This window comes from Neovison vison, chromosome 3 (genome assembly GCF_020171115.1).
Source record: "Neovison vison isolate M4711 chromosome 3, ASM_NN_V1, whole genome shotgun sequence".
Classification (NCBI taxonomy): domain Eukaryota; kingdom Metazoa; phylum Chordata; class Mammalia; order Carnivora; family Mustelidae; genus Neogale; species Neogale vison.
Window position 1 is genome coordinate 234,592,421 of NC_058093.1, and position 27,596 is coordinate 234,620,016.

General features: G+C 47.7%; 1 protein-coding gene across 14 annotated transcripts in view; it reads right to left on the reverse strand.

Annotated features, from left to right (window-relative positions):
- Positions 1-27,596, reverse strand: part of KDM2B (lysine demethylase 2B) — a 125,660-nt gene that overhangs the window by 47,369 nt on the left and 50,695 nt on the right. For all 14 annotated transcript variants that reach the window (XM_044244320.1, XM_044244316.1, XM_044244314.1 and 11 more), the window contains 3 exons: positions 22,738-22,864; positions 19,812-20,299; positions 1,774-1,860 (listed from right to left, as the gene is read on the reverse strand). In XM_044244320.1, coding sequence (XP_044100255.1) covers positions 1,774-1,860; positions 19,812-20,299; positions 22,738-22,864 — 702 coding nt within the window. The remainder of the gene's footprint in view (positions 1-1,773; positions 1,861-19,811; positions 20,300-22,737; positions 22,865-27,596) is intronic.

Below are 27,596 nucleotides of genomic sequence, written 5' to 3' on the forward strand. Positions count from 1 at the left end.
AAGAAGATAATCAAACAAAGGTGGAAGGAATAATCTAGAACATCACTGCCCAACAAAAATATAAAGTCATGCATGTACTTTTACACTTTTTTGTAGCCATATTTAAAGAGGCAAAAAGAAAAAGATGAAATTAATATTAAAAACCCATTTTGTCTAACCAATATATCCAAAATATTATAATTTCCACTAGAGTTGCCAGATGTAGCAAATAAAAATACAGGACATCCAAACAATGAATCTTGGAACACTACATATAAAACTAATGATGTACTGTATGGTGACTAACATCATATTAAAAAGAAAAAAATACAGGACATCCAGTTAAATTTCAGATGAACAATGAATACTCTTTTCCAGCATAGGTATATTCCATGCGGTATGTGGGCTATACTTACACTTAAAAGTTTTACCTGTTGTTTATGTGATATTCAGTTAAATAGGCATTCTTTTTAAAATCTGGCAACCCTAATTTCAATAAGCAATCAACATAAAAAAGTAAATGAATGAGTAATTTTACAGTGTTCTTCTTTGCACTTAAGTCTTTGAAATCTGTTGTGTATTTTACACTTAGAGCACATCTTGTTTGGGCTTGCCATATTTCAAGTGCTTAACAGCCATATAACCAGCAACTACCATTTTAGACAGCACAGATCTAGAAAATTCCTCTATATGTCTCTTATAACAGGAAAAAAAAATCAGAAAAAATACCCATCAGTCGAGAGGCCCCTTAAGTCACAACGTTTAAAGAGCACTAACTACTGGTCAGTCCTTGTCCTAAGAACTTGCATGCATTGCTCTGTTTTTTGTTCTTTACAATTAACCAGAAACAAATTCAATAATGCACGATCTCATCTAGTCGCCCCAACAACCATTTGAAGGAGTTGCTGGCATAACCCCTTTTTACAGATGAGGAAAGCAAGGTTCAGGACGTTTCTAGAACTTGCTCAAGAAAGTGTTAAGTCTGAGTGTGATCAGACAGGTTTGATACATACATGTCCCACCCTAGCACGGACTTTGGAAGAAGGCACACCAAAATCTTACTGGATTTCTCCGGACTTTGAGATGGACACTTGTTAACAGTCTGGTCTCTGCTGTCACGCAGACTGATCATCCCACACTCGGCTCTGCCAAGTGCCCTCACAAGTGACTTGACCTTTGTAAACCTCTGTTTCCTCATCTGTAAAATGAGAGTCCCGAGTATCTGCCCTACAGGGTTGCTGGAGTCTAAAGAAGATTAAGGGATGCAGATGGTGAGGGAAAGCAACTTGCTTCTGGTAAGTCCCCAGTGATGTTACTATCATTCTCCCTAGGGTCTTTGTCCTTTCCTATTTGATTAGACTTTTCCAGGCTCAATCAAAATTAATGGAGAAAATTAAAAGAGGAAAGAAAAATAAAAGAGAAAAAAGTTACTTTCAAAAGAGAGGAAACAGCCCCTGAAGCACCTGGAGGAAAAAGAGAAGGAGAAAAAAGAGAAAGGAGAGAAGGAAGAAGAGAAAGAACTCACACCTAAGATAGGGAAAGGTGAGGAGGCATCGCTCCCCTACAGTTTTCTGAATGACCACCAGGGGGCACTGCCTGCAGTTTCCACAGCTTAGGGAAAATCGTTGCTTTCAAAAACCAAAAACTTGCAATAGACAAATCACCAAAACCATTCATCTTCATTGGGGTGCCCTCTGCCAGGAGTCCCCACGGAAAAGCTGCCGACAGTCATCTTACAGGAGATGCGAAAGGCAGTGCGAGTGGTCTCCCAGCTGCAGGCGATCTGCATCTTACCTTTGGCGTCTTCTTTGGCCAAGTGACTACAGGGACCCCAGTGATGGCCAGACTGGGGTCATCCTCCGCGTGCTCCTTCAGGACATTCTGTGGCCAAACAAAGGAGTCATATTAGCCCGGAGTAGAGGGGAGGTTCCTGAAGGGGTCGAAGACTGTACCCAACCCAAAAAAGCCCTCTACTGAGTCAACAATCATCTTCACACTCAGTAGAAACCAAGTCACCAGGGCTCCTCAGAGGCCAGAAGACATGCAGTATCCCGCATTCCCCCCAAAATGTTTAAATAGCAAATCACGCGCCTCCCTATGACTCCCATGACTGTATAGCTCACTGATCATATTTAAACATCTGTCAACTTCAAACATTTGTCTAGAGCACCATGGGTCCTCACATCCACGATCTCATTCAGTCTCTACCAACAGCCCTTGGACTGGGCTGGCCAGGGCATTGAGAGGCTCTAATGTACATAAACTTAAATACATATGCAGGACAATGAAAAACAAAGCCAACCATGAGGTCTTGATACCTGTGAGACCTCTTTTCTTCCATCAGCCAGCAAGCCATGTGTATTCTAATCCTGGTGCAATAAAGACATGTCACTGTTTATTCCAACATGGGCCACAAACACAAGTAGATCCTTAATCTGGTGTGACCAAGGATGGAGCCATCTGACCAAATGCTGGCAGGAAAGTGGGCTGTGACAGACAAACCCCCAGGCTGTGCAGGGATCTCCCACATGGGGAACGGTGTTCGTATCTTTGTGGGTGGACCAAAGGCTTTCCAAGGGTAATGCTGACTCCACCAGATTTTGGCCTTAGAACCTCATCCAGGTGTAAGATTCTACTCCAACAAATTACCCCTAAGTTAGAGGTGAGCATGTGAGGCAGTCAAGGCTCAGAAAGACTCAAAGGGCTTGGGTCCTGCTCTAGACCAGGAGGGCAGAGCCCCTGAACCCCACTCTCCAGCACCAGACTTCCCATCCCATGACCACTTCACACGTGGTTTTTTTGGATACACCCACAACATGCCATGAAAGAGCATTTAGGGACAGACAGATCTGCCACTGGCCTATTCTGCACTTGACCATGGGTGTCTGCATTATGCAAAAACATTCCTACAGGGACATTTAAAAGCAGAGAAAGCTGCATAGTAGAACTTACCAGGAGAAGCAGAAGAGATCAAAAGAGAAATATAGGTAAAGATTACTTAAACTCACTTTCCCTAATCTATTCACTGGAAATGAAAGCAACTCACTTCTATTTTGTTCTATTGTCTTAGCTTTCTCATCATTCCACGGTTGCCAGACATTTCAAGATGTGCTTACTATGCTGGATCCACCTGTGGAATTCTCCTCTGCCCATGGGAGGTGGCAAACAGGACGGTGAATCAAGGGTCAAACTTGGCGCTGTCTGGGTTCAATCCTCAGCCCACACAGCTCTCTCCAAGTCTAGCATCAATGTCGCTGATTTATAAACGCCGTTTATAGATGTCTTCATTTCATTGCTATATCCCAAGCTTCGCACAATGACTAACCTACAGTAAGCCTCCAGTAAATAACTTTAAAAATAAATAAGTAAAGCCACAAATCCCCAAAGAGGGACTTTCTACAAAATCCCTGACCAGTACTCCTCAAATCCGTCAAGGTCAACAAAACAAAACAAACAAAAAAAGTCTGAGAAACCGTCACAGCCAAGAGGAGCCTAAGGAGAAATGACAAATTCAGAGGTAGTGCTAGTGCTCTCTTGGGTGGGATCCCCAAATACACACTCGGTTAAAAACTAAGGAAGTGTGAATAAACTCTAGACTTTAGTTAGCAATAATGTATCAATGTTGGTTTAACTGTAACCAATGTGCTCCACTAATATACCATGTTAATCCTAGGGGAGACTGTGGGGGGCGGGGGAGTGGAAACTGTATTATCTGCAGAATTTTCCTGTCAATCTAACACCATTCTGAGACATAAAATCCTATCATAGAAAGCCATTTTTTTAAAGTAGGTTCCGCACCCAGGGTAGAGCTCAACATGGGGCTTGAACTCATGATCCCAAGATCAAGAACTGAGCTGAGATCAAGAGTTAGATGCTCAACCGACTGAGCCACCCAGGCGCCCTCTCAAATGCCAATCAGACAGCAGTAACAGCCACCATAAAGGAGAATGGGATTAGTAGGCTGCCAATTTTCCTAACGTGCATGTCGCATATTTAACAAGAAATATGACAGAAACGAACCAAGAATACAAGCATGATTCAGCTTCAGTTGTGGGCTACACATGGGGCATGAAAGAGGCTATCGAAGGTTGGGGGTAGGGGCAGGGGGAATGATCCATGCACGGGGGGAGGAGGAGTGTTTCATCACTGACATTGTTTAGAACTGCCATTTCCCAATGATGATAAAAAGTAGACCAAAAAAAAATTTTTTTTTTTTTTTTAGCAGTTTTGGCTTTGAATTAAATGGACCCCAGAGGGGTGCCTGGGTGGCTCAGTCGTTAGGCATCTGCCTTTAGCTCAGGACATGATCCCAGGGTCCTGGGATCGAGCCGGACGTCGGGCTCCCTGCTCTGTAGGAAGCCTGCTTCTCCCTCTCCCTCTCCCCCTGCTTATGTTCCCTCTCACTGCGTCTCTCTGTCAAATAAATAAATAAAATCTTAAAAAAAAATGGACCCCAGACATTGTACCCATTAGTACATGGACCCAAGTGGGTCATTCCCACTTGGTCTGCCACTTGGGATGGGTGGAACAGGCTAGGTGTGGGGGGAAATGGAACCATCAGGAAGCAGGCACCATGTATTTTGTTGAACGAATATACAAGGGTAGGATATATTGAGTGTTAGCTCTGGGATGGGCACCGTAATAAATATGCCATATCCACTCTCTCAACCAATGCTCTTAAACACATTGTGATATGGACTGCCATCATTTCCAGAAGAGACTACTGGGGTGTAGGGGGTGAGGGAACGGTCTAAGACCACTCAGCCAGGAAGAGGTAGGGACCCCAAAATTCCACAACCTGTGCTCCAACCAAGGTCGTACTCAACCTATCCCTCAAGAAGAGAGGGGGCCACATTCCTTAGCAGCATGACTCCCAACAGCCATGTGGACAACTCAGTGGACGGGTGGATAGATATTATGAGGTCTATCCACGTGACAGAATATTACTCAGCTCAAAGAAGGATGGAAATCATGACATTGCTATAATATGGATGAACCTGGAGGACATTCTGTTGAGTCAGGTACAACTAGCACGTGATTCCACTTACATGAGCTCCCTAAAGCTGTCAGGTTCATACAAGCATAAAACAGAGTGGGGGCTGCCAGGGCTCTGGGAGGGAAAAGCAGGGAGTTGTTTAATGCTGCAAAACAGGGGCGCCTGGGTGGCTCAGTGGGTTAAAGCCTCTGCCTTGGGCTCAGGTCATGATCCCAGGGTCCTGGGATCGAGCCCCACATCGGGCTCTCTGCTCTGCAGGGAGCCTGCTTCCTCCTCTCTCTCTTCCCTACTTGTAATCTCTGTCTGTCAAGTAAATAAATAAAATCTTTTAAAAAAAATGCTGCAAAACACTGTAAATGTACTTCATGCCTTAATGCTGCAAAACACTGTAAATGTACTTCATGTCTTTGAATGGGAACTTAAAAAATGGTTAAAATGATAAATTTTATGCGATGGATGATTTACTACAATTTTTAATTTTTTAAAGGGTTTTATTTTTGTTTATGTAGTCTCTACACCCAACGTGGGGCTGGAACTCATGACCCCAAGATCAAGAGTCACATGCCCTTCCAACTGAGCCAGCCAGGCACCCCACACCTACCACAATTTTTTTTTAAAAAGGGAGGAGACAGTGGGGCAAAGTAATCCCTAAGGACTGAACTCAGAGGTTCTAGAAAGTACACACAGAAGAAATAATATCTCACAACTTAAGCTATTACTTTCATGCCTGTGACAACACTGGTCCCAGAGTCAGAAGACATGGCTTCAAGTTCTGTACATTGCAGACTATATGACCTTGAGGAAGCCACAGCTTAGAACAGTAATATCTACCCTTGACTTTACTCTGTGAAGTGAGATGTGATTTTACTACCCTTCTTAGGAGCATTCATGCTTGCTCTGGACTAATCCTCTCTGTGGGATAGGGCTGAGTCTCCTCCTTTCTCCCCAGAAGCAGAAACTAAAGTTCAGAGGGGTTAAGTGACGTGCCCAAGGTCACACAGCTGGAAGGTGACCGAACCTGACACTGACCAGGTCCATCTAACTACAAGCCCAGGTAGTAACGTCGGGTGATAAAGCCTCAGGAAACCATTCCAGCAAACTCTGGGGCTGACCTATACCCCATTATTGAAAAACCAGGAGACAATCTGAGCTCACATTCACCATCTGATGAACAAATACAGAAGCAAGTCATCCTCGCCTATTCCTTACAAAACAGAGAATTCATTCAACCACTAACTCTACAAAACATTCTTGAAACTTTGCCCCCATCACAGAGGGAAGACACACATGTGCCCAGTGAGGGCCTGCACAAACACAAAATTCTGTTGACATTTCATGGTTCCTAACAGTCCATATGAAATTCATATGAATTTCTACAATACACCAGGATTTTCTGTTGTTTATTCTAATAATGTTTCCCTACCCTCCAAAACAGCATAAAAATTTTATATATATATATATATATATATATATATATATATATATATTTCCCCCCCACAGGAAGAAGCTCTATGTTTAGGCAAAACCTTTCAATTCACAGATATCTGTATCTAGATATCTTTTTTAATTTTTTAATTTTTTATTAACATATAATGTATAATTAGCCCCAGGGGTACTGGTCTGTGAATCGCCAGGTTTACACACTTCACAGCACTCACCATAGCACATACCCTCCCCAATGTCCATAACTCAGCCACCCTCTCCCAACACCCCCTCCCCCTAAATCTAGATACCTTATATAGATCTAGATAGATCTATCTCACCATATGGTGCAAGCAGTGGAGCCCATCACTTCCATGGGACTTCCTGTCCCCTTACCCCCATATCAAACTCCAGGCTGGGTCGACAAACTCAAATGCTTCCAGGAACCAAGCAGATAAAATGCAAGGAATCGGGGCACCTGGGTGGCTCAGTGGGATAAGCCTCTGCCTTTGGCTCAGGTCATGATCTCAGGGTCCTGGGATAGAGTCCCACATTGGGGTCTCCGCTTGGCGAGGACCCTGCTTCCCCCTCTCACTCTCTGCCTGCCTCTCTGCCTACTTGTGATCTCTGTTTGTCAAATAAGTAAATAAAATATTAAAAAAAAAAAGCAAGGTAGGGACGCCTGGGTGGCTCCGTTGGTTAAGCAGCTGCCTTCGGCTCAGGTCATGATCCCAGGGTCCTGGGATGGAGTTCCACGTTGGGCTCCTTGCTCTGCAGGGAGCCTGCTTCTCCCTCTGCCTCTGCCTGTGCTCGCTCGCTCTCTCTCCCTCTGTCTCTGACAAATAAATAAATAAAATCTTTTAAAAAAAAAAAAAAAAAAGGCAAGGTATTCACAGACCCACAGACTAGAGCCCTAGAGAGTGGTGTGGTCTCAGGCATACCAGAGGCCACAGGCCCCATTCAGGGAGGGCAAATGCTACTCAGTTCCAAATGACTAATCTCTTGTGGGAATGAAAGTCCCCACCTGCTCTCTGATTTTTTCAGAAGAAATCAAAGATCCAGAGTGTTATCTGAAATCTCTTAAATGCTGGCAACTGACAGAAAACTTAAAAACAAAAATAAAAATGAAAAAAACCTCAAAAACGAAAATAAAAAAACAACTATAAGCCAAACAGTATCTGTGGGCCAGTTCGGGCCACAGGCCACCAGCAAGCCAACACCACTCTGCGTAAGACTGAACATCATGTCCACTCGCCTTGGTTCTCCCGGAGTTTCTGAACTGTCTCAAGACTTCCTGTCACTTCGATATCAGAGCTGGAGTTCATAACTCACAAGCAAAGTGAGGCCTCAAGAATGTCTGGTTACAAAAAGCTATTACTGAAGCTGTAAGTATTATCAATAATAAATACATTAGTAATGATAAATAATAATTAAAAATTAATAGAAGGTGCGCCTGGGTGGCTCCGTTGGTTAAAAGTCCCAACTCTTGGTCTCAGTTCAGGTCATACCTCAGGGTCATGAGTTCAAGCTTCGCTCCAAGCTGGGCGTGAAGCCTACTTTGAAAAAAAGTCATTAAAAAGTCATTGAAAAAATAAGTAAATAAAAATGAAAATTAACAGACTTCCCCGAGGGCCCTGGAATCTCGCTCACACACTCCCCGCAGGAAACGGTCCCCCTCCACAGCCCTCGGGGGCCACCAGGAGGCGCTCAGGGTTCCGTCCCTCAGAGAAGTTATTTTCGTTTGTTTGTGACAGGTTACAGGAAGAGATTTTTCTAACTGGGGATTGACTCTCTGCGAAATAAATTGTGCTGAAGAGAATCACGTCCTGCCTCTATTTATACACTCCCTGGGGCTCTTGGAAACAGAGACTAGGAAGCCTGGGTGCAGGGACCAGCCCAGGGCTCTCTGGGTTACACCCATAAACCTTCTGAGTAGAAGAGCGTAGGCCAGGCTTTCTAAAAGGGAAAGAGGGATGCCTGGGTGGCTCAGTGGGTTGAGCCTCTGCCTTCGGCTTGGGTTGTGGTCTCGGGGTCCTGGGATGGAGCCCCACATCAGGCTCTCTGCTCAGCGGGGAGCCTGCTCCCCACCCCCACCCCGGCTGCCTCTCTGCCTACTTGTGATCTCTCTCTCTGTCAAATAAATAAAACCTTTCCAAAAAAAATAAAAGGGAAAGATTGGGGCCACCAGGCCCCTTCTGCTGGGACCTGACCCCCAAGATCACCACAGACAACAGATGTGCTGGACCTCTCTGCTCCCTGTTAGGCCAACTCTCTCGGCAGGTTTAACTGGCTAACAACGGATTCAGGCCCCACGGCTCCACAAGGTGGGGTGTTAACAATAACTGACAATAATAAAACAGAGGCAGGCATTAAGAATCCCCAACCATCCGGATGCCTGGGTGGCTCCGTTGGTTAAGCAGCTGCCTTCGGGTCAGGTCATGATCCCAGCGTCCTGGGATCAAGTCCCACATCAGGCTCCTTGCTCGGCAGGGAGCCTGCTTCTCCCTCTGCCTCTGCCTGCCATTCTGTCTGCCTGTGCTTGCTCTCTCCCCCTCTCTCTTTCTGATAAATAAATAAAAATCTTAAAAAAAAAAAAAAAAAGAATCCCCAACCATCAACCAAACCAACAGTCAAGTGACGGTACCGAGGCATGGAGCAGCTCAGACCACGGCAGTGGGTTCAGCAGACTGAGGCACTCTCCCCTTGCCACAGGCAGCTTGTACCGCCTGTAAAAACCCACCTGTACTGGGCTGACCTGTATCTCTTGAGTAGGTATGTTCAGATCCTAATCCCTGGTACCAGTGAATGTGGCCTTATTTGCAAAAAGGTTCTTGGCAGATGTAATTCGTTAAGAATATCCAGATGAAATTATCTGGGATTTTAGGGTTGTGCCCCAAATACAGTGACTAGTGTTTTTTTGGTTTTGTTTTTGTTTTTTTAAGATTTCTTTATTGGGACGCCTGAGTGGCTCGGTCGGTTAAGTGTCTGCCTTCAGCTCAGGTCATGATCCCAAAGTCCTGGAATTAAGTCCCCCATCAGGCTTCTCCCTAGTGGGGAGTCTGCTTCTCCCTCTGCCTGCTGCTCCCCCTGCTCGTGCTCTCTCTCTCTAACTAACAAATAAATAAATAAAATCTTAAAAAAAAAAAAAGAGGTAAGATCTTATTTTTTTTTTAAGGGACACATCTTTTCAAAGAAAATTTATTAAACAAATAGACTGATTTTGCAATAGAGATCTTAAGAGATTTCTTTGGAGGAAAAAAATATAAGTATTTGGTTACTTTTCATTATGCAAAACAAATGCATTTAAAATAACAGAATCAGGGCACCTGGGTGGCTCAGTGGGTTAAAGCCGCTGCCTTCGGCTCAGGTCATGATCCCAGGGTCCTGGGATCGAGCCCCACATCGGGCTCTCTGCTCAGCAGGGAGCCTGCTTCTTCCTCTCTCTCTACCTGCCTCTCTGCCTACTTGTGATCTCTGCTTGTCAAGTAAATAAATAAAATCTTAAAAATAAATAAATAAAATAAAAAACAGAATCAGGGGACACCTGGGTGGCTCAGTGGGTTAAGCCGTTGCCTTCGGCTCAGGTCATGATCTCAGGGTCCTGGGATCGAGCCCCATATCGAGCTCTCTGCTTGGTGGGGAGCCTGCTTCCCCTTCTCTCTCTCTCTGCCTGTCTCTCTGCCTACTTGTGATCTCTGCCTGTCAAATAAATAAATTAAAATAAAATAATTTTTACTTTATTAAATCATTAAAGATTATTAATCATTAACTCTGAATTTTTTTTTAAAGATTTTATTTATTTATTTGACAGACAGAGATCACAAATAGGCAGAGAGGCAGGCAGAGAGAGAGAGGAGGAAGCAGGCTTCCTGCTGAGCAGAGAGCCCGATGTGGGGCTCGATCCCAGCACCCTGGGATCATGACCTGAGCTGAAGGCAGAGGCTTTAACCCACTGAGCCACCCAGGCGCCCCTAACTCTGAATCATTAAAGAAGAATTGTAGCTATCAGTAAATCAATTGGAATACCAAGAATTCTAATTTAATTAGAATTTAATTAAATCAATGTAATAGTGTAGATTAAGGAATCCTGATTATCAGAATCTTCATAAAATCATGCTATATTATAATAAAACAATAAGATCCTTTATTTTTTTAAAAAGAAAACTTATTTATATATTGGACAGAGAGAGCACACTGAGCTTGCACAGTGCTTGCATGGTGGGAGCAGGGGGGTAGAGGGAGAGGGAGAGCGTCCCAAGCAGATTCCACACTCAGCCCTGAGTCCAAGGCAGGACTCAATCTCACAACCCTGAAATAATGACCTGAGCCAAAACCACGTCGGACACTTAACTGACTGTGCCGCTCGGCGTTCCGTGACAGCAGTCTGTGAGTAAGAGAAAGAGGAGGGAAATCTGAACACACACACAAGGAACAAGATCCTGAGAGGACAGAGGCAGAGACCGTAGTGACGTGGCCGCAGGCCAAGAAACACCAGGAATCACTAGAAGCTGGAAGAGCAAGGAAGAGCCCCCTCCACCCCCCACTCCCGACCCCCGCCCCACCAGAGCTTTCCCAGGGGGCAGAGCAGACTGGAAGAGAGTAAGTTTCTGTTGTTTTAAGCCACCAAGTTCATAGGCATTTGTCACAGCGGCCAACACCCTACACTAGCCAGAGCACAGTGTGGTTAGAAGCCTGTTAGCTACATAATTTGTAGCTAGACCTCTTGAAGTCTCAGTTTCCTCATCTATGAAATGGGATGACGACAGTCCCCACTGTGCCAGCTTGTGGCGAGAATCACAGTGCTCGGGAGGGACCTGGTCCACAGTAAACGATCCACAAATGTTGTCCGCTCTCTTGCGGCTTCTGTCCTATTTTCTGCTGGAATACCTTGCCCCTGTCCTCCGTTCACAGAACTCAGCCACTTCCGAAGCTCTAAGCACAGGGAAATTTAAAATAGAAATTTTAAAAGTGTATTTAGTTGGAAGGGCAGTCTAAGCGCTCATTTAGCTACATAACGAGAAGGGGTAAGAAGGTGATTCAGGTGCCCACCATTTCATTTGAAGCCAAAAAAAAAGTCCCAAGGAACACGGCTTGACCTACCCATTTTTGGGGTCTAGGCTTTGCCCAGATGTCTAGAACTCGGGTATCTGGCCCTTTGCTGTTCTCCTTCGTTCCCTGAGGTGGGAGAGGCAGAGAACTGGGGGCACCCATGGCTGTTCCACCATCATGCCGGGAGCTCGCTAGGTGAGAGGCCTGTGTCATTCATCCTTGTATCAACCCTCCGGCCCCTCACTGCCCAACCGAAATACCAGACCCAGGGCTCAGTCTGACACGCAACCCCCAGCAGGACAGCCTGAACCTGACTATGCCATTGTCTGGGCTCTGGGTCATCTTTTGGGTGGGAGCAAGCCAAGCTTCCTGCTTCTTGGCTCCTCTGAAGCAGGTTGGGGGGGTGGGGGGGAGAAGTAAACTAAACAGCTAATAGTGCTGGAGGTCTGGGCCCTACACCTTACTATTCTGTAAAACAGCAAGACGGCGGGGCGGGCGGTGCTTAAACAAGCAGGTGTATTCCAGGGTCGGGCTGATGGCCCCCTGAGAGTAAAGTTGTACACACACCTTCCATGGTCATGGGTTTCACAGACTCTCACACTTGACCCTAAACGGACCTGTTTTCATTTTTCACTGTCTGAAACCATCATCATCATCATCATCATCATCTCTAGGTTCCAAGCACTTAAAGGCCCTGTGCTAAGTAAGGCTTTATGCCTCTTGCCTCACTGAATTTGATGAGGCACATGTTCTTTCTCCATTTTTTCACTTTCCCCAACAGCATTTGACTGCCTGATGCACGGCATCTGGGAGTCAGCCTGACTCCAGAAATTTTGGTCTTAAAAGACAGTACCGGGGCGCCTGGGGGGCTCAGTGGGTTAAGCCGCTGCCTTCGGCTCAGGTCATGATCTCAGGGTCCTGGGATCGAGTCCCGCATCGGGCTCTCTGCTCAGGGGGGAGCCTGCTTCCCTCTCTCTCTCTGCCTGCCTCTCCCTCTACTTGTGATTTCTCTCTGTCAAATAAATACATAAAATCTTTAAAAAAAAAAAAAAAAGTACCTATTTGGATAACATACTCTTCACTTAGGATTATTTTCTTTCCTCTTATATTTGGGTTTTGATGAAACAACAATACAACTGATTTCTTTCTTTAAATATATATATGTATATTGTATATATGTATACACATGTTGTGATACATATATATGTAGATATATACATATATATAGTATATGTATATTGTATATTGTATGTATATATATACATAAATTTGTATACATACATACAGTTGTATTGTTGTATTTTGTATGTATATATATATATACACATATATATATGACACCTGAAAATAACGGCCCCTCGATGCCTCTTCCAGCCTCCTAATTCCAGAGTCCCACAATTCTGTGCAGTAAGAAAGGTGGCTGTCTGCTGCAAGCTGGTATTTTCATCCCCAGCTGACACTCTCACAACCAGGGGGGCATGGCACTGCGGGAAAGAGAGGCTGGCATTATTTTAATTAACAAGGACCACTGAAGAATCACCTTGGAGGGTTCTCTGACAAAGACCCTCTTACTGCCAACCTCAGTGGTCACGACCCACTTAGACCCAAACCCTTCACAACCTTGCCAGGCATTTTCAAGTCATCTACAGTCCCTATGAGGACTGCCCCCCAGTAGCCACATGCCTTCCTTTCCTCCCATCAGGAGCCACAGCGCTCTCCCTGAGTTCCAGTAGACAGATTCTTCTAGAAGGAATGGCTACTCCCAGGGCAACTCCCACCTCACTGTTCCCAATCCAGGATGGAAGAGAAAAAAAGATGATGATGCATTGGGTTGAACAGTGCGCCCCTCAATATTCATGGGCAAAACCTCAGAATGTAACCTTACTGGGAAATGGAGTCTTTGCAGACGTAACCATGTTAGGACCCGGGCCCTAATCCAATGACCACTGTCCTGGTAAGAGAAGATGACCCATAGGGAAGACAAACAACCATGTAAACAAGGAGGCAGAGATTGAAATGATGTAGCTACAAGCCAAGGAATGCCAAAGATTGCTGGCAACGGTGAGAAGCTAGAGAAGACAAGGAAGGATCCTTCCATCCCTACAGCCTTCAGAGCAAACACAGCCTTGATTTCAGACTTCCGGCCTCCAGCATGGTGAGAAAGTGACTTTCTGTTGTTTTAAGCCAGTCTGCGCCTCCTTGTTATGGCAGCCCTAAGAAACTTACACCAGTGGTGATCATTAACCTCGAAATCAGATGGAGGGAAGCTGAGAGGTGGGGGCAGAGCTTGGGAACGGTGGGGAGACGGGCAAAACCAGCTAGTCTCTTTTGACTGTTTACCTAAGAATATCTAATTTTTCTCCAAGGGTTTACTAGGAGTGCTCGGTGTTCATTACCTCACCGTCCCTCAAAGTAATCCAGTGACACAGATCCCTGTTACTACCCCCATTTTATGGGAAAGACGCTCAGGTTTCTCAGGGTTAAGAACTTCGGGACGGCCAAGGGCCTATAGAATCTGGTCCCCAGAGAGATAAAGCACAGCTAGTCCAATACCCACGTTTCACCCGCAGGTAAACAGAAAGGCAGAGTGACTCGACCACACCGCAAGCAGCAAAGAACAGAAACCAAAATTGGACTCAAGGGTCTCGTCTCCTGATTTCTTACTCTTCCCATTAGGTACCGGCCAACATCCTGCACCTGCAGCTGAAGAAGTATCTTGAAAGAAGGAAGTCACTGAAGGTATCTCAGTGCCAAATCCCAAGGGTTTCACAAAGACAGGGAAAGGAAATGCCTTTCTTCCTTTTTTTTTTTTTTTTTTTAAGATTTTATTTCTTTATCCAGAGAGGATGCGAGACTAAGGAGGGAGAGGGGCAGAGAGAGAGGGAGAGAGAGACTTCCAAGCAGACTCCGTGCTGAGCATGGAGCCAGACGTGGGGCTCAGCCTCATGACACTGAGATCACGGGCTTTAAGCCGAAATGAAGAGTCGTACGCTTAACCAACTGAGCCACCCAGGCGCCTTGGAAATGACTTTCTTAGTTGGATTTTTACCAGAGGCCCTTCTTTCCACAAAATAAATTAAGTAGGGGTGGTCCTTTTGGTTTGAATCTACATGCAGACCCTCAAGGCAAGTTTTCAAGGCACAAATGAGCTCTCTCGGACCTGGAGAAACCACAGGGTCATGAGAAGGACAAACTCAACTTTCAAAAGTTCTGCCCCCGAAAAGAGTGAGCCAGCCTTACAGGAAGACACAAAAAAGAAAGTTTTAAGGGATAGAACCAAGTTGTAAAACAGAATCATCTAATTTTTTAAAAATTATGTATAGGTGGGGGTAAGGGGAAATCTCCAGAACTATGATCAGCAGATGAACATCAGGGTTACCTCTGGGGGCAGGGACTGAGGCAGGGGACATTTTCTAGTCTCTAGCCTCTAATGTTTAATTTTTCTTACATTGATCATGTAACACTGTAACACTTAAAACTTTTACCGAGAAAAAATATGCAGAGTGGATAAACCTATAAAGAAAAAGCAGGGGGACGCCTGGGTGGCTCAGTTGGTTAAGCAGCTGCCTTCGGCTCAGGTCATGATCCCAGCGTCCCACATCAGGCTCCTTGCTCGGCAGGGAGCCTGCTTCTCCCTCTGCCTCTGCCTGCCTCTCTGTCTGCCTGTGCTCACTCTCTCTCCCTCTCTCTCTGACAAATAAATAAATAAAATCTTTAAAAAAAAAAAAAAAAAAGAAAAAGCAGGGGCCCCTGGGTGGCTCAGTCGGTTAAGCATCTGCCTTTGGCTCAGGTCATGGTCCCAGGGCCCTAAGATCGAGTCCCACATGTGGCTCCTGGCTCAGCAGAGAGCCTGGTTCTCCCTCTCATTCTGCCTGTTGGCTCTCCCTCCTGGTACTCTCCCTCTCTGTTAAAAATGAATAAATAAAATCTAATATGATTGTTGGCACATCCTATGCAATATATCTAAATTGAATTATGGTATCAGATAATATTATAGATGGGATTAAAGCTTGTGTATCATCCATTATCATGTATAATCAATAAACTATTTAATATTCTCTTGAAAAAATGAATAAATAAAATCTTTTTTAAAAAAAGATTCTAAAGTGGTGATCGAGTAAGCAAAAAAAAATTTTTTTAAGCATTAATTTACCACAATTTAATTTACCACAATTTTTAAAAAGTACATTACAGGGATGCCTGGATGGCTCAGTCAGTTATAAGCATCTGCCTTCAGCTCAGGTCATGATCCCGGGGCCTGGGATCAAGCCCTGCATCAGGCTCGTGGCTCATCAGGGAGACTGCTTCTCCCTTTCCCACTCCCCTGCTTGTGTTCCCCCTTTCGCTATGTTTCTCTCTGTCAAATACATAAACAAAGCAGACCAAAGATTACAACTGGTCAGTCACCAAGGGGGAACCACCACCCACCAGAAACAGGAATCACTCAATGGTAGTGATAGCACTAGGCGCTGGCTAAGATTTCTGTTCTGGACCCACATTACTGAGCTGTGTTTTATTTCTCAGACGGTGTAAGCAAAACCCCAATATCTGAGGAGAGAGAGCCAAAGCACAGAGGAGCAGCCAGGACCAAGCTGCTCATTCCCTATGACAACACTCTCACTCTGAAGGTCAGTCTTGGGTTCAACCTCTCTTTTGGGTCTCCAGAGACTGTGAGGGGCTCACAGCCAGGCTGCACAGCCAAGAACCCTCTTGTTCAAGAAGAGACATTTGGCCCACCTCCTCTACATAGACCCCTGGCCACATAGCATTTAGAGACATGAGCAGACCCTCCAGTTCTCCTGGGGCTCTAAGGAGACCTGTCTACCCAATTTACAAGGCCTTTAAGCTACCTACAAAAGACCTCCCCAGACACGGCTCAAGAATAGACATCTCTTGGAAGCTAGGCAAACTGGGGCTCTCTTGGCTTTAGTGCCATCTTCTGGAAACCTCCGCGCCATGACAGCCAAGTGGAGAAAGAAGGGAATGCGCAGGCTGAAGGGAAAAAGATGAGACAGAGAGGTCCTAGTAAAGCTCTTCCTTGGGCACCAACAGAATCCACAGGAGCAGAAATAAGGAAAGCCAGAGGCCAGTGACGTGGTACAAACTACTGGACAGCGTGTCTACTTTCTAGAACTTGAGTCAATGGACCTAGAACACCCAACTGCCGTCTGATCACAATGACCACCGCTGAAAGACCCACCTTGCTCATACCAAAAAATAGCCCCTTTGGGCCCTTTGCCCTGGACCTGTGACTTTCTGGACTAATTCTGTTTTCTTGTGTGGCTGAATATAACACATGTACAATAAATCATCTCTTCTGGGGTCTTAGAAAAAGAAAGAAAGAAAGATAGCTAAGTTCAATAAGTTAGCTAGATTAGATGAAAAAGAGATGTGTGAGTCTAATAATATATACACACTCAGGGAGGCAGTAGGGAGTGGTGAGGACTGGGGTGTATGAGGTCAGCTACTACTCACTTCCTGCTGCTTGTAGCCTGTCGGGAACATGGGCCAGGATAGCTAGGATATTTATTTTTTTTACTCTTTTGATATTTTAATGTTGGCAAGTAATTAAAAAATATGTTTAATACTGTACAGGCTAAACATAATGCCTAGAGGCTGGATTTGGCCGGGGACTGCCAATATACATCCTCTGTTCCAAGGCCAGATCTGTTGCTTGCTCCATGAAGAAAGCCAAAGCAGGGACGCCTGGGTGGCTCAGTTGGTTGGACAACTGCCTTCAGCTCAGGTCATGATCCCAGGGTCCCAGGATCGAGTCCCGCATCAGGCTCCCAGCTCCATGGGGAGTCTGCTTCTCCCTCTGACCTTCTCCTCGCTCATGCTCTCTCTCACTGTCTCTCTCTCAAATAAATAAATAAAATCTTAAAAAAAAAAAAAAAAAAGCCAAAGCCATCCCCTTCCTACTTTCTCCCTAAATGTAGGATGGTCTCTGAGAAGAGAGAACATGTCTCTATCGCAGCCCAACAAGGCAGTACGGTGTAGGGGGTGAGCACAGGGCCTCCCCCATTGAGCGTCACATATTGCGCAAATCACTTAACCTATCCGTACCTCAATTTTCTCATCTGCAAAATGAGGATCATGAAAGTACTACCAAGGGTTGTCCAGAGGTTTAAATGAGTTTATAGATGGAAAACACCTGTGAGAGCACATAGCCACTGAAATGCCTTCTCACAACCTGCCACTGAACCCCACGGTGAGGGCAAGAGGGAGGAGGCTGGGCTTCCCGCCCCCAACCCTCCTCCACACCATCAACGGGCCTAGGCTGAATCCAGCCTCAGGGCCCATCAGGTGGGTCTAGGGGAGACTGGAGGGGCCAAGTTCTATCCCCAGAAAGAAACCTGATCAAAAAAGAAAAAAAGGGGACGCCTGGGTGGTTCAGTTGGTTGGACGACTGCCTTCGGCTCAGGGCGTGATCCTGGAGTCCCGGGATCGAGTCCCACATCAGGCTCCCAGCTCCATGGGGAGTCTGCTTCGCTCTCTGACCTTCTCCTCGCTCATGCGCTCTCTCACTGTCTCTCTCTCTCAAATAAATAAATAAAATCTTTAAAAAGAAAAAAAGAAAGAAATCTGACCAACCAGGAACCAGGAACACTACACACGAACAGATCAGAGACACAAAGAAGCTTTTAAAGGAAAAAAGAGCTTTCCACAGCACAGAACACTTCCTCATAAGATGAATGTGTTTTTAATTCACTTATAACATTCTGGGTCCCCATACTATTAATGGTTTTGTTATTGATGAAAACTCCCTGTTTTTACTTTAAAGGACCTCCGAAGAAAAAAGGAGCCTCAGGACAGAATTCTAAGGTTTCCTTTAAGAGATTTAACATACAGGGGCACCTGGGTGGTTCAGTGGGTTAAAGCCTCTGTCATGTTCCCAGGGTCCTGGGATCAAGCCCCACATCGGGCTTTCTGCTCAGCGGGAAGCCTGCTTCCTCCTCTCTCTCAGTCTGCCTCTCTGCCTACTTGTGATCTCTATCTGTCAAATAAATAAATAAAATCTTTAAAAAAAAAAAAAAAGGAAACTTAACATACAAAACTCCAAGCCATGAGATCAGGCATTCTGAACCTGTGGTCCAGGAACAGGCTCAGAAGTCTAAGACCCCTTGGGCCAGCATGCAAAATTTTGTGTGTATAAGCACATTTTCCTATAACTCTCAAGAGAGATCAGCGACCTCCAAAAAAGTCAAGAGTCAATGAAAAGAACCCAAAGCAAGTCAAGATTGGCTTTATGGGAATGGTCACCACAGAGTTCTTTTACCTGGCGATCTGCACTCCCTCTCCGTCCCAATATGATATTTTTCACTTCCCAGCACCCGGAAGGGCACACCTTCTAAATAAAGTAGAACACCTCCGGATTAATGATTTTGTATGCCGCCTCCCTCTGTTGGTGGCCCTTGTCAGGCCGCCTGATGGCAGTCCGGGGTCCTCATCCCAGCTCCCTGCATTTACCTGCGCTGTCCCCTCGGGCATATCCTTTACCCTCTCTGAACCTACTTCCACGTCGGTTAAGGGCAGGTAACTCAGGTACATTGCCCAGAGCTGGTACCTGACCAGTAATGGAGTTTTCGACAAATGTTATGATGACAATTACTAAAAGGGAAGGCTTCTCCGTGTATTTCCTGGGAAACAGACACACTGCACGTTTGCACTCTGCTTGTAACAGCCTTGTCCATTTAGAGAACTCCTATGGAGCCTCTAAAACCCAAGCTAAATGCCCTCTGCATAACTGTCCCAGAGCCCTGGCACCCAGTGTGGCTGATGAGTGTCTTTCACCCGGTAACTGGTGAGCTGCCTGAGGGCAGTGACTGTGCCCTCCTGCTTCCTGTTCCCCCCGTGGCCAGCCCAGATGCTGCTCCGTGAACACTGCTCATAGTTAGGCTCTACTTAGAGACCTCTGAACCACAGGTGGCTACGTGCCCCACCTTAGCGGGCCACCTAGTGGACCACCTGGAGGTACAACCTGCTCCTATGAAACAGGTGTGTGCCCCAGGGGAAGCCAGCCCAGAACAGCAAGTCTTCCTGAGCAGGACGGAGAGGTCTGTCCCCAGACCTAACAGCAGCACTACAGGCACACCCATAATGCCCACTGCTAGCAAAGCCTCAGATTTTCCACAAGTGCTGAGCAAGAACTCCTTGCCAACCACAGAGGCAGCTTCCCCTTTAGCTCTCAACGGCGGCCTCAGCTTGGGAGGCTTAGGCAGGCTTGCTTGGACCAGAAGCCCCTCTCCGTGCACAGACATACCCCCGGGACAGTCTGCACCAAGCTGCCCTGAGCTGAGATGCCCCCTAGGAACCCATCCGGACCTTCTCGGCTGCCCAGGCCCAGAAGCGACCCCCTGCCCACCTTCACACCCTCCAGGAGTGCCTGGGGGTCCTCGATGCCCTCGGGGACACACTTCTTGTTCTCCGGGAGGGATTCCAGTTTCTCCACCAGCGCTTTCAGGCCCTTCAGCTCAAACTCAGTGAGGTGGGTCCACTTGGCGGAGACCCCCGTGGCAGGGGAGCCAGTGGGCGTCTTGGGGTAGTCGGTGGGCACCGTCGTGGACTTCACACTTTCCTCCGACTCGTTAGACAAAGTCCTTTGGAGGAATCGCAGAGCAGGTGCTTTCGGCTTCTTCCCGGAGGCCTCCTGGTCCTCTGAGGGGGTGCTGGAGGGCGATGGAGGTCCATCGGCAGGTGGCTTGGGCACCTTCTCTGCGCCCTCCTCCTCTTCCTCCTCCTCTTCCTCCTCCTCCTTCTCTTCCTCCTGAGGCTGCTGCTCACAGGACTCCTCCTCCATCTCCAGCCAGGAATCAGATGAGAAGCCGTCTATGCTGGGCTTTCTCGGGGCATCTACGGGGAGCATAAGGGTCACAGGAAAGACTGAGATGAACGCCCCAGACTCCCTGCTGGAAGGCCCTGGAACGCCACACATTATGCCTCCCCTCTACTCTGGACATCAAGCTTCTTTGGACATTTCTCATGGTCTATGTCTCCCTCCGCCTCTAGAAAGGGTGGGCTCAGCCAGACATAGGATCAAATCTCAGCTTGGTTTCTTCCCAGTTGTGTGTCCTCAGACAGGTTGCTCTACCTCTCTGAATACCCCCGGCATTTTATTTTTCAACATATAAAAATAAGGCCAGGGGCGCCTGGGTGGCTCAGTTGGTTAGGTGTCTGCCTTCAGCTCGGGTCACAATCCCAAGGTCCTAGGATGCAGCCCTGCCTACATCGGGCTCTCTGCTCAGCGGTGAGCCTGCTTCTCCTTCTCCCTGATGCTCTACCTACTTGTGATCTCTCTCTCTGTGTCATATAAATAAACATCTTTTTAAAAAAATAAGAATAAGGCCCAAAACGCATATATAACATAAGGACTCCAGTCACATGAAATGTCCGGAACAGGGGGAAACCTATAGAGCCAGAAAATAAATTAGTGGGCGCCTAGGCTGGGGGTGGGGAAGAGAAGGCTCTAACAAAAGAGTACAGGTTTCTTTCTGGGGTAAAGAAAATGATCCCAAATCGACTGGTGATGGTCACGCAGCTCTGGGAATATGCAAAAAACCACTGAGTTCTACACGTTAAATTGTATGATATGGGGATAATATCCCAATAATGCTCTTTTTTAAAAATATAGGGCGGGGCGCCTTGGTGGCTCAGTGGGTTAAAGCCTCTGCCTTCGGCTCAGGTCGTGATCCCAGGGTCCTGGGATCGAGCCCTGCATCGGGCTCTCTGCTCCACAGGGAGCCTGCTTCCTCCTCTCTCTCTGCCTAGTTGTGATTTCTCTCTGTCAAATAAATAAAATATTAAAAATATATAGATATATAGGGCAAAAAAGTGCTTCCTCGGAACACCTGCAGCGAGGATCGGCTAAGGCTTCACTGAGTACGGTCCTGGCACACAACCAGTACTTGATGCACGAGCCATTGCCCTGATGTCGCCGCGAGAAGCAGAGAGGCAGTGGGGGAAACAGACAAGCAATTTCAATGACCCCAACGCTGCCTCAAGCTTTCTTCTTGTGCCTGCGAATGGAATTGGGAACGTTCTCCTACAGCCCTAAATATCCAAATAGAGAAGCGCCTCTCCGTTTCCTGGTCGTGAGGACGGCCACAAAATCAAGCCCCTGGCCCCCACAGGAATGTGTAAGCTACTACAACCACAGGGGTCGCCCCATTATTTCAGACTAATTTCCCATTCCCTACCAGGCTGGAAGCTTCCAGAGAGCAGGCTGTGAGGTTTCGGGACTTCTCAACACCCGATTATTGCACATCTGACACGTCGGAGACTCACAAGAGACTCCCCAGGCAAAAGTGAATTTCTAGGAGGGAAATAAGCACTTCCCCATAAAGAGCTCAGTGGAAACATTTGCTCTCCATCATACGCCCAGTCTGAAACCCCTAAGAGTCACTAAGGATGACAGGGAAGGAGGGAAAAAGGCTTTTTTACAGTGAGAAAAAAAAAATCTAAAAATCCTGGGGATCGCAGGAGAAACCATACAGACCCTAAAGGAGACAAACTGATCGTGTTTTTCTAGAAAGAAGCAGTGAATGAGTCTCAGCAAACTCTGCCCCGGGAAACCCCTCAGCAGGAAGAGCTCAGAGGCGGGGGTGGGGGTTTGGGGGAGGTGTTCTTCCAGATTGTTCCTCGGTGCTCACAGTCACAGCTAGAGGCAGTCAGCTGGGTATCCAAGAGTCAAGACTCAAGGACTGAGTCATTCAGGGGTGATGTCCCTTTAAGTAAAGGCAGTAAGGCAGGACTCCGCAGCAGCCATGCTCTCTCCTGCCTCTGTCACAACCACCCAAAGCTCTGCCAAGTTTGTGTCTCCAACCCTAGTCACCAACCCCCTCCCCCCCAGCTCAAAGCTTGGTCTCAGGTTTTGGAGACTGGCTGCACCTCACGGGCCTGCTCCCATAGAGACAAAAACCCATCCCTAGGTGCAGGGGAGGACTGGGGCTGTGGGATCAGCTGGCTGGTGGCCACAGAGGACTAAAACCACCAGGATTCTTTGCTCCATAGGGATCCTGTTTCAGCAACCACGCCTGGGACTGGTTCCTCATCGAGATCTAGGAGGCCACCAAGGTGATTCCGTCGGGGGTCACGATTTCATTTTCTTGGACTCTTTATTCCACATGGGAAGTTGACAAGGATGGCTTCCCCTCCTAAGGGGTCTCCAGGAGTCTGGCCGACACTCTGGCTCAAAAGTATTCCAGAAACCCAGAGACTCTCAAGGGCCACACTGAAAACATTCTTCCTGCCCAGCTGAGCAGAAGAGGCGGCCGGGCCCACATTTCACTCACCAATAAGCATTGATTCTCTCTGATATTCCTGAGTGAGGTAGGACCGCTGGGTCACACAGTACACGTATCTTTCCAAGACATACCAGCACATCTCATAGTAGAAGGGGTAGCGAAATTTGGGCTGCACCTGAAAGCAAAGACCCAGGGGTGGAAGTCAGTTTCTGGGGGGCAAAGGAGAACCAAGGGAGAAAACAGGGGGGAGGGGGTTTCTGCAGGTGGGAGTTATTTTCACCATCTTAACAAGAGCACAAATGGTGTGAGGGGAAAATGGGGGAGGCGGGCTAGAAGGCAGGAGAGAGGCGTTGGAAGGGGCAAGATACCAGTAGCATGCACAAATGAGGAGGAAGAGGGGATAAAGAGGCCTATGTGAGAGCATCATTTCAAAGCTCCCTGAGCTGCAGGCCGCCAGGGGAAGGCGGATGGGGTCCGCTTTGTGCTTCTGTGAGATGCAGAGAAACAGTTGTCCCCTGACCTGCTGACGGAGGGTGTGGGTACCTGCGGATGTGAGCCTGATTCCAGCTACAACAAACACAGGCTCCTCCTTGTTCTCAAAAATTCTTGAACAGACTCTGCTATCCCTCCCTGCCCCTTGAAAGACAGAAATCGACACTCCCCCCCCCCCAAACCTTACCCATTCGCAGACCGGCTATCAAGCATCTCCTGCACTCTGGGAGGGAGGCAACACAGGGAGGACCAATAAGGAGGGAGGGGGTGTGGCCTCGCCTACCTCCAGGGGCGGGGCCTTAGAGGGTCCCACCTCCTGCACCTCCGGGTCCTCCCAGACAACCACCTGGTACTCCCCAGTCTGTATCCCCAGAGGATTCCCTCTGACAAAAGTCCCCAGGGTGACCTGGGGTGGCTCTAACACCAGGAGACACACGCCCGGGTCTGGAGCAGGGGTCCAGATGGGGATCCCCTTCGGGCCACTTCTTATAGGGGAGGAAGTGCAGGTGCAGAGAGCTTTATGCATCAGAACCGTGAAAAGGCTGGGGCTCCAGGCTTGGGCTCCAAGAGAATTCTGATGGGTGGAAGCACGGGGTCTATATGGACGAGATGGCAGAGAAAGATGGCAAAGGAAGCAATTACACTGACAGCCCTGCACAGATGAACCTTCCGGAAACTTCATCCTGAGCGGTAAGTGAGGAATGAGGGCAGTGAGTGGGTAGTCCCTGTCTCCCCCAGAGCGACTGAGCCCTCTTTTCCAAAGCTAGATCCTACAGGTCCACACTCACTCCGGACCTGCTCTCCTGCCCTCTTGCCAAGGGTGTGTCTGCCTCTCGGGGATCTCTGCGGGTGCCAGAGACCCCTCTTCACCTCTCCTACCTTCCAGAAATCCAGGGAGTTCAACGTTAAGCCAAGGACAAGGTCCCAACTTTCTTGCAACAGTCTACAGGCAACATTCTACGTGTGGGATGAAGGCAAAAACAAGCAGACCTAAGTCCTCTGCCCTAAAATACCAGTCTCCTGCCTCTCTCACAGTGCCCACCTGGAAAAGGTCCCAATTCTGCCCTCTCTGAGAGTCCCAGCTCAGTCCCCCGGCCACCCCAGGCCCTGCTGACTCAGTCAGTGTTCCACCGTGAGGCCCTTTTCCCATGTCTGAAGCGGTCTCACTTCTCCCATCTGCTTATTGGGTCCATTCGACCTCCCCACCTCTGGTGGATGGTATGTGCTGGAATGAGATCCTGGCCGCCGCATGCTTTTGAGCTCCTCCAGGGGGATGCATGGAGTTGGGAACATCTAGCGGTTTCCTTGGCTCCAGCTACTTTCCTGAGAACCCTGGTTTGAATGCTGGGATAGTAGTAATCCTTTTTCACTGTCACTGAATCAGTGCCCTTCGGAGTTTAAAAAGGAGAGGGTCACTTCAGACTGAGACAGACCCTGACCTCCTGTGAGGAGGGGTCCAGGAGCCTCAGACCTACCCCCGCTCCAGAGCAAGGACCAAGAAACTTTGAAACCAATTGCCAATACCTACAGAGCAGGCTGAGGACGGACAAGCCCGCCTCTTCTCGGACGGACCCTTACTCACATCTCCTGACTTCAGATTTGATTGGTAAGACTCTGAAGTTGCTTTTGACCTTACAAATTTTGGGAAACCGTGTGAGCCACTCTGCACGGCAGGGCACCACGGCGCCTGAGACTTTTTCTAGATCAGGGGAAAAAAAATATATTTTTTGGCTGTCTATCAGGAGAGGAAGAGAAGTCTCCCCTCATTGTTGCTGAACCCAAGGGAAACCAGCTGGGTGAAAACAAATGCTGATGAAGGAATTCAAATTTTTTCTTTTATTTTTATTTTTTTTTTCCAAGAGAGCACGGCAGGAAACAAAATGGGCAAAGAATTGACTTACAAACGGGTTGTCGCCTTCCACCCTTCGCCTTCAAAAGGTCTCAGCCACATGCCTGGGAACATTAAACACACGATTGCTCAACATTATTTGTTGACAGATTCGGAGCCTCACCAAATTGAGTTGTTCACCAAAAGGCAAGGCAGTTCAGAAAGCATGCAGCGCTCCCAGCCTGGGGATGATCAGTCTATGAGCCGATCTCAAGGGGTAGCGTTGAGTTCCCAAAGGCCCCTGCGAGTAGCACTTGGCCTTAGCCCTTCCTCTTACAGCTGAGCGACCTCGAGAGATCAGAACCAAAGGCGTTTTGGTGCATTTAGAACTCCCAGGTCTCAGGGGACTTGAAAAACTAAAATATGAGGGTGGGTGGAAGTATCTTAAAATTTGTTTTTCTCCTGGAAAAAAAAAAAAAGTCAATGGGAAAAAAAAAAATCCAATGGCGGAGGAAAAGAGGAGAGGAAGGGAAAATTATTTGCAATTTCCAAATAGATTCACTGGCTGAGACGGAATGTAGCGTGCGGCGTTACCTTTCCTGAGAAAGCTGCCTTCACTAGAGCCATTGGGGGGGAAAAAAAGATAAACATAAGAGAGACGGCAGTTTAATGAATGATCAACTGGACCATCCCTGTCCCTTATCAAGCTAACTGGCGTTAAAAATATGTAGTGAGAGTTGTTGAGACGTTCTCTTCACATAATAAACATGCAACACATCCGGTCCTTGGTGTGGCTCCCCCCCCCCGCCCCCGCATCTTTACAACGAGAGGGTTTACTCTGCATAGGGGAAGACACATGTGGGTGTCTACACACTGGAAACCACCAGGCCCGGGGAAGGGCAGGGCCCCAGCGGCAGTATCACCCAACACCCCCCCCCCGCCCAAATTAAAATCCTAGCCAGCAGAGATGCAGCTTCCTAAACATAGGACACCATTGGGGTTCCCCTGGTCTGGATGGGAGGGGGGGGATCCCCCCCTTGGGCCACAAAGGCAAATTCTTTTTCTAAGACAAATCCACACCACAGGGCTTAAAGACTGACAGTTTCCTGTCCCCCCCCCCCCGCTTTGGTTTTCAAGCAAAGCCCCGTTTTAGGGACTCTTGAAAAACTATTTTTAAATGGCCATAACCTTCTTAAGAAAGCTCACAGGGATGTAAGGAATTAAGCTGTAGCGAGCTGACAAGGAGCCCTGGCATTTTATCTGGCTTCCAGTGCTCTCTCCCCAGCATCTTTTGTCTGCCTTGGCTCCTAAGACATAAACAATTGGGCCCTGTAGCCAAGCCCTCTCCAAAGACCAGAAATCAAAGCAGATTAAACAGCCTGCTGCTGCTTCCAGCCCAGCCTGCCCGCCAGTCCCCCGCCCAGCAACCTGCTTCAGGGAAACCAGATGGGGCGCCCACTCAGATGACAGGGAGAGTGGGCCTTGGGGGAGGGGACCCTGCCGTGCTCATCTCAACATGGACCTGAGAGTCTCCAGGCGCTCACTGTGATGCCGAGGGTTCCACACGATTACTCTCCCTCCTGCCTCCCTCCGAGCAGAGGAGGGGAGCTGGACTCCTGATGGTAGGATGGGGCCCAAATCCACTGAGAGCGGACAATCCGGATCCCCTGGGGGAGGGGGACAGCTGCCAAGCAAGTTGCCAGAGCCTTTAGAAATCCCAGCCTGATTCTGGCTTTCAGGAATTGGCTGGAAAGTCATGGGCCTCACTTCTGGATTTCTCCTTTTTTATCCCATACTCCCTAGTCGGCTCATAACGCAAACTGGCCCATTCTTCAGGGCTGGCCAGGGAACAGCTGGCCGGAGCCCCAGACAGCACTTGACCCAGACTATGGGATGACCACTCACACCCAGGATGCCCCAGGGCGGCCTCCCCCAGACCTGGAAAGGAATGGTGGGCGGGCAATAGATAAAAGAGGTGCGAAAATCCACAAAACCAGACCAGTCTCTGCAGACCCCGCAGCAAACCCATCACTGAAGACGCACAGTTGCTCTGGGAGGACAACCTGACCGTTGAACAGAGCTCAGAGTTGTTCCCAGGAAACCCCCAGACACAGTCCCTCAATGCCATCAGGACAGTTTGAGAAGTCAGACACAACACAGTAGCTAAGTTCTGGTTCACATATGTGATTCCGGCAGCCCTGGGCCTAGAAACTAGACCAAGAAAGGTGGGGACCCTAGGCCCATGGCATCTGCCTCAAGGGAATGCTTCTGCAGAGTCCAGACACGACCACACCTCTCTGGGGCAAAAAAGCCTCCTCTGAGGCAAAACCCAAGAAGATGTGGTGTGGTCCATCCACACGAGGAACTGTGACTCAGCCATAAAAAGGGATGAAGCAATGACCCCAGCTACATCGCGGATGAACCCCGAAGACAGAAGTGAGAAGTGACAGAAACTAATCACAAAAGGACACAGGACAGGATTCCATGTCTGTGCAACGTCCAGTGACAGGCCAATCTGTGGAGGCAGAAAGCAGACTGTTGGTCGCCACAGGCTTGTGGTGGGGAGAGGGGTGGCTATGGAAGGTGA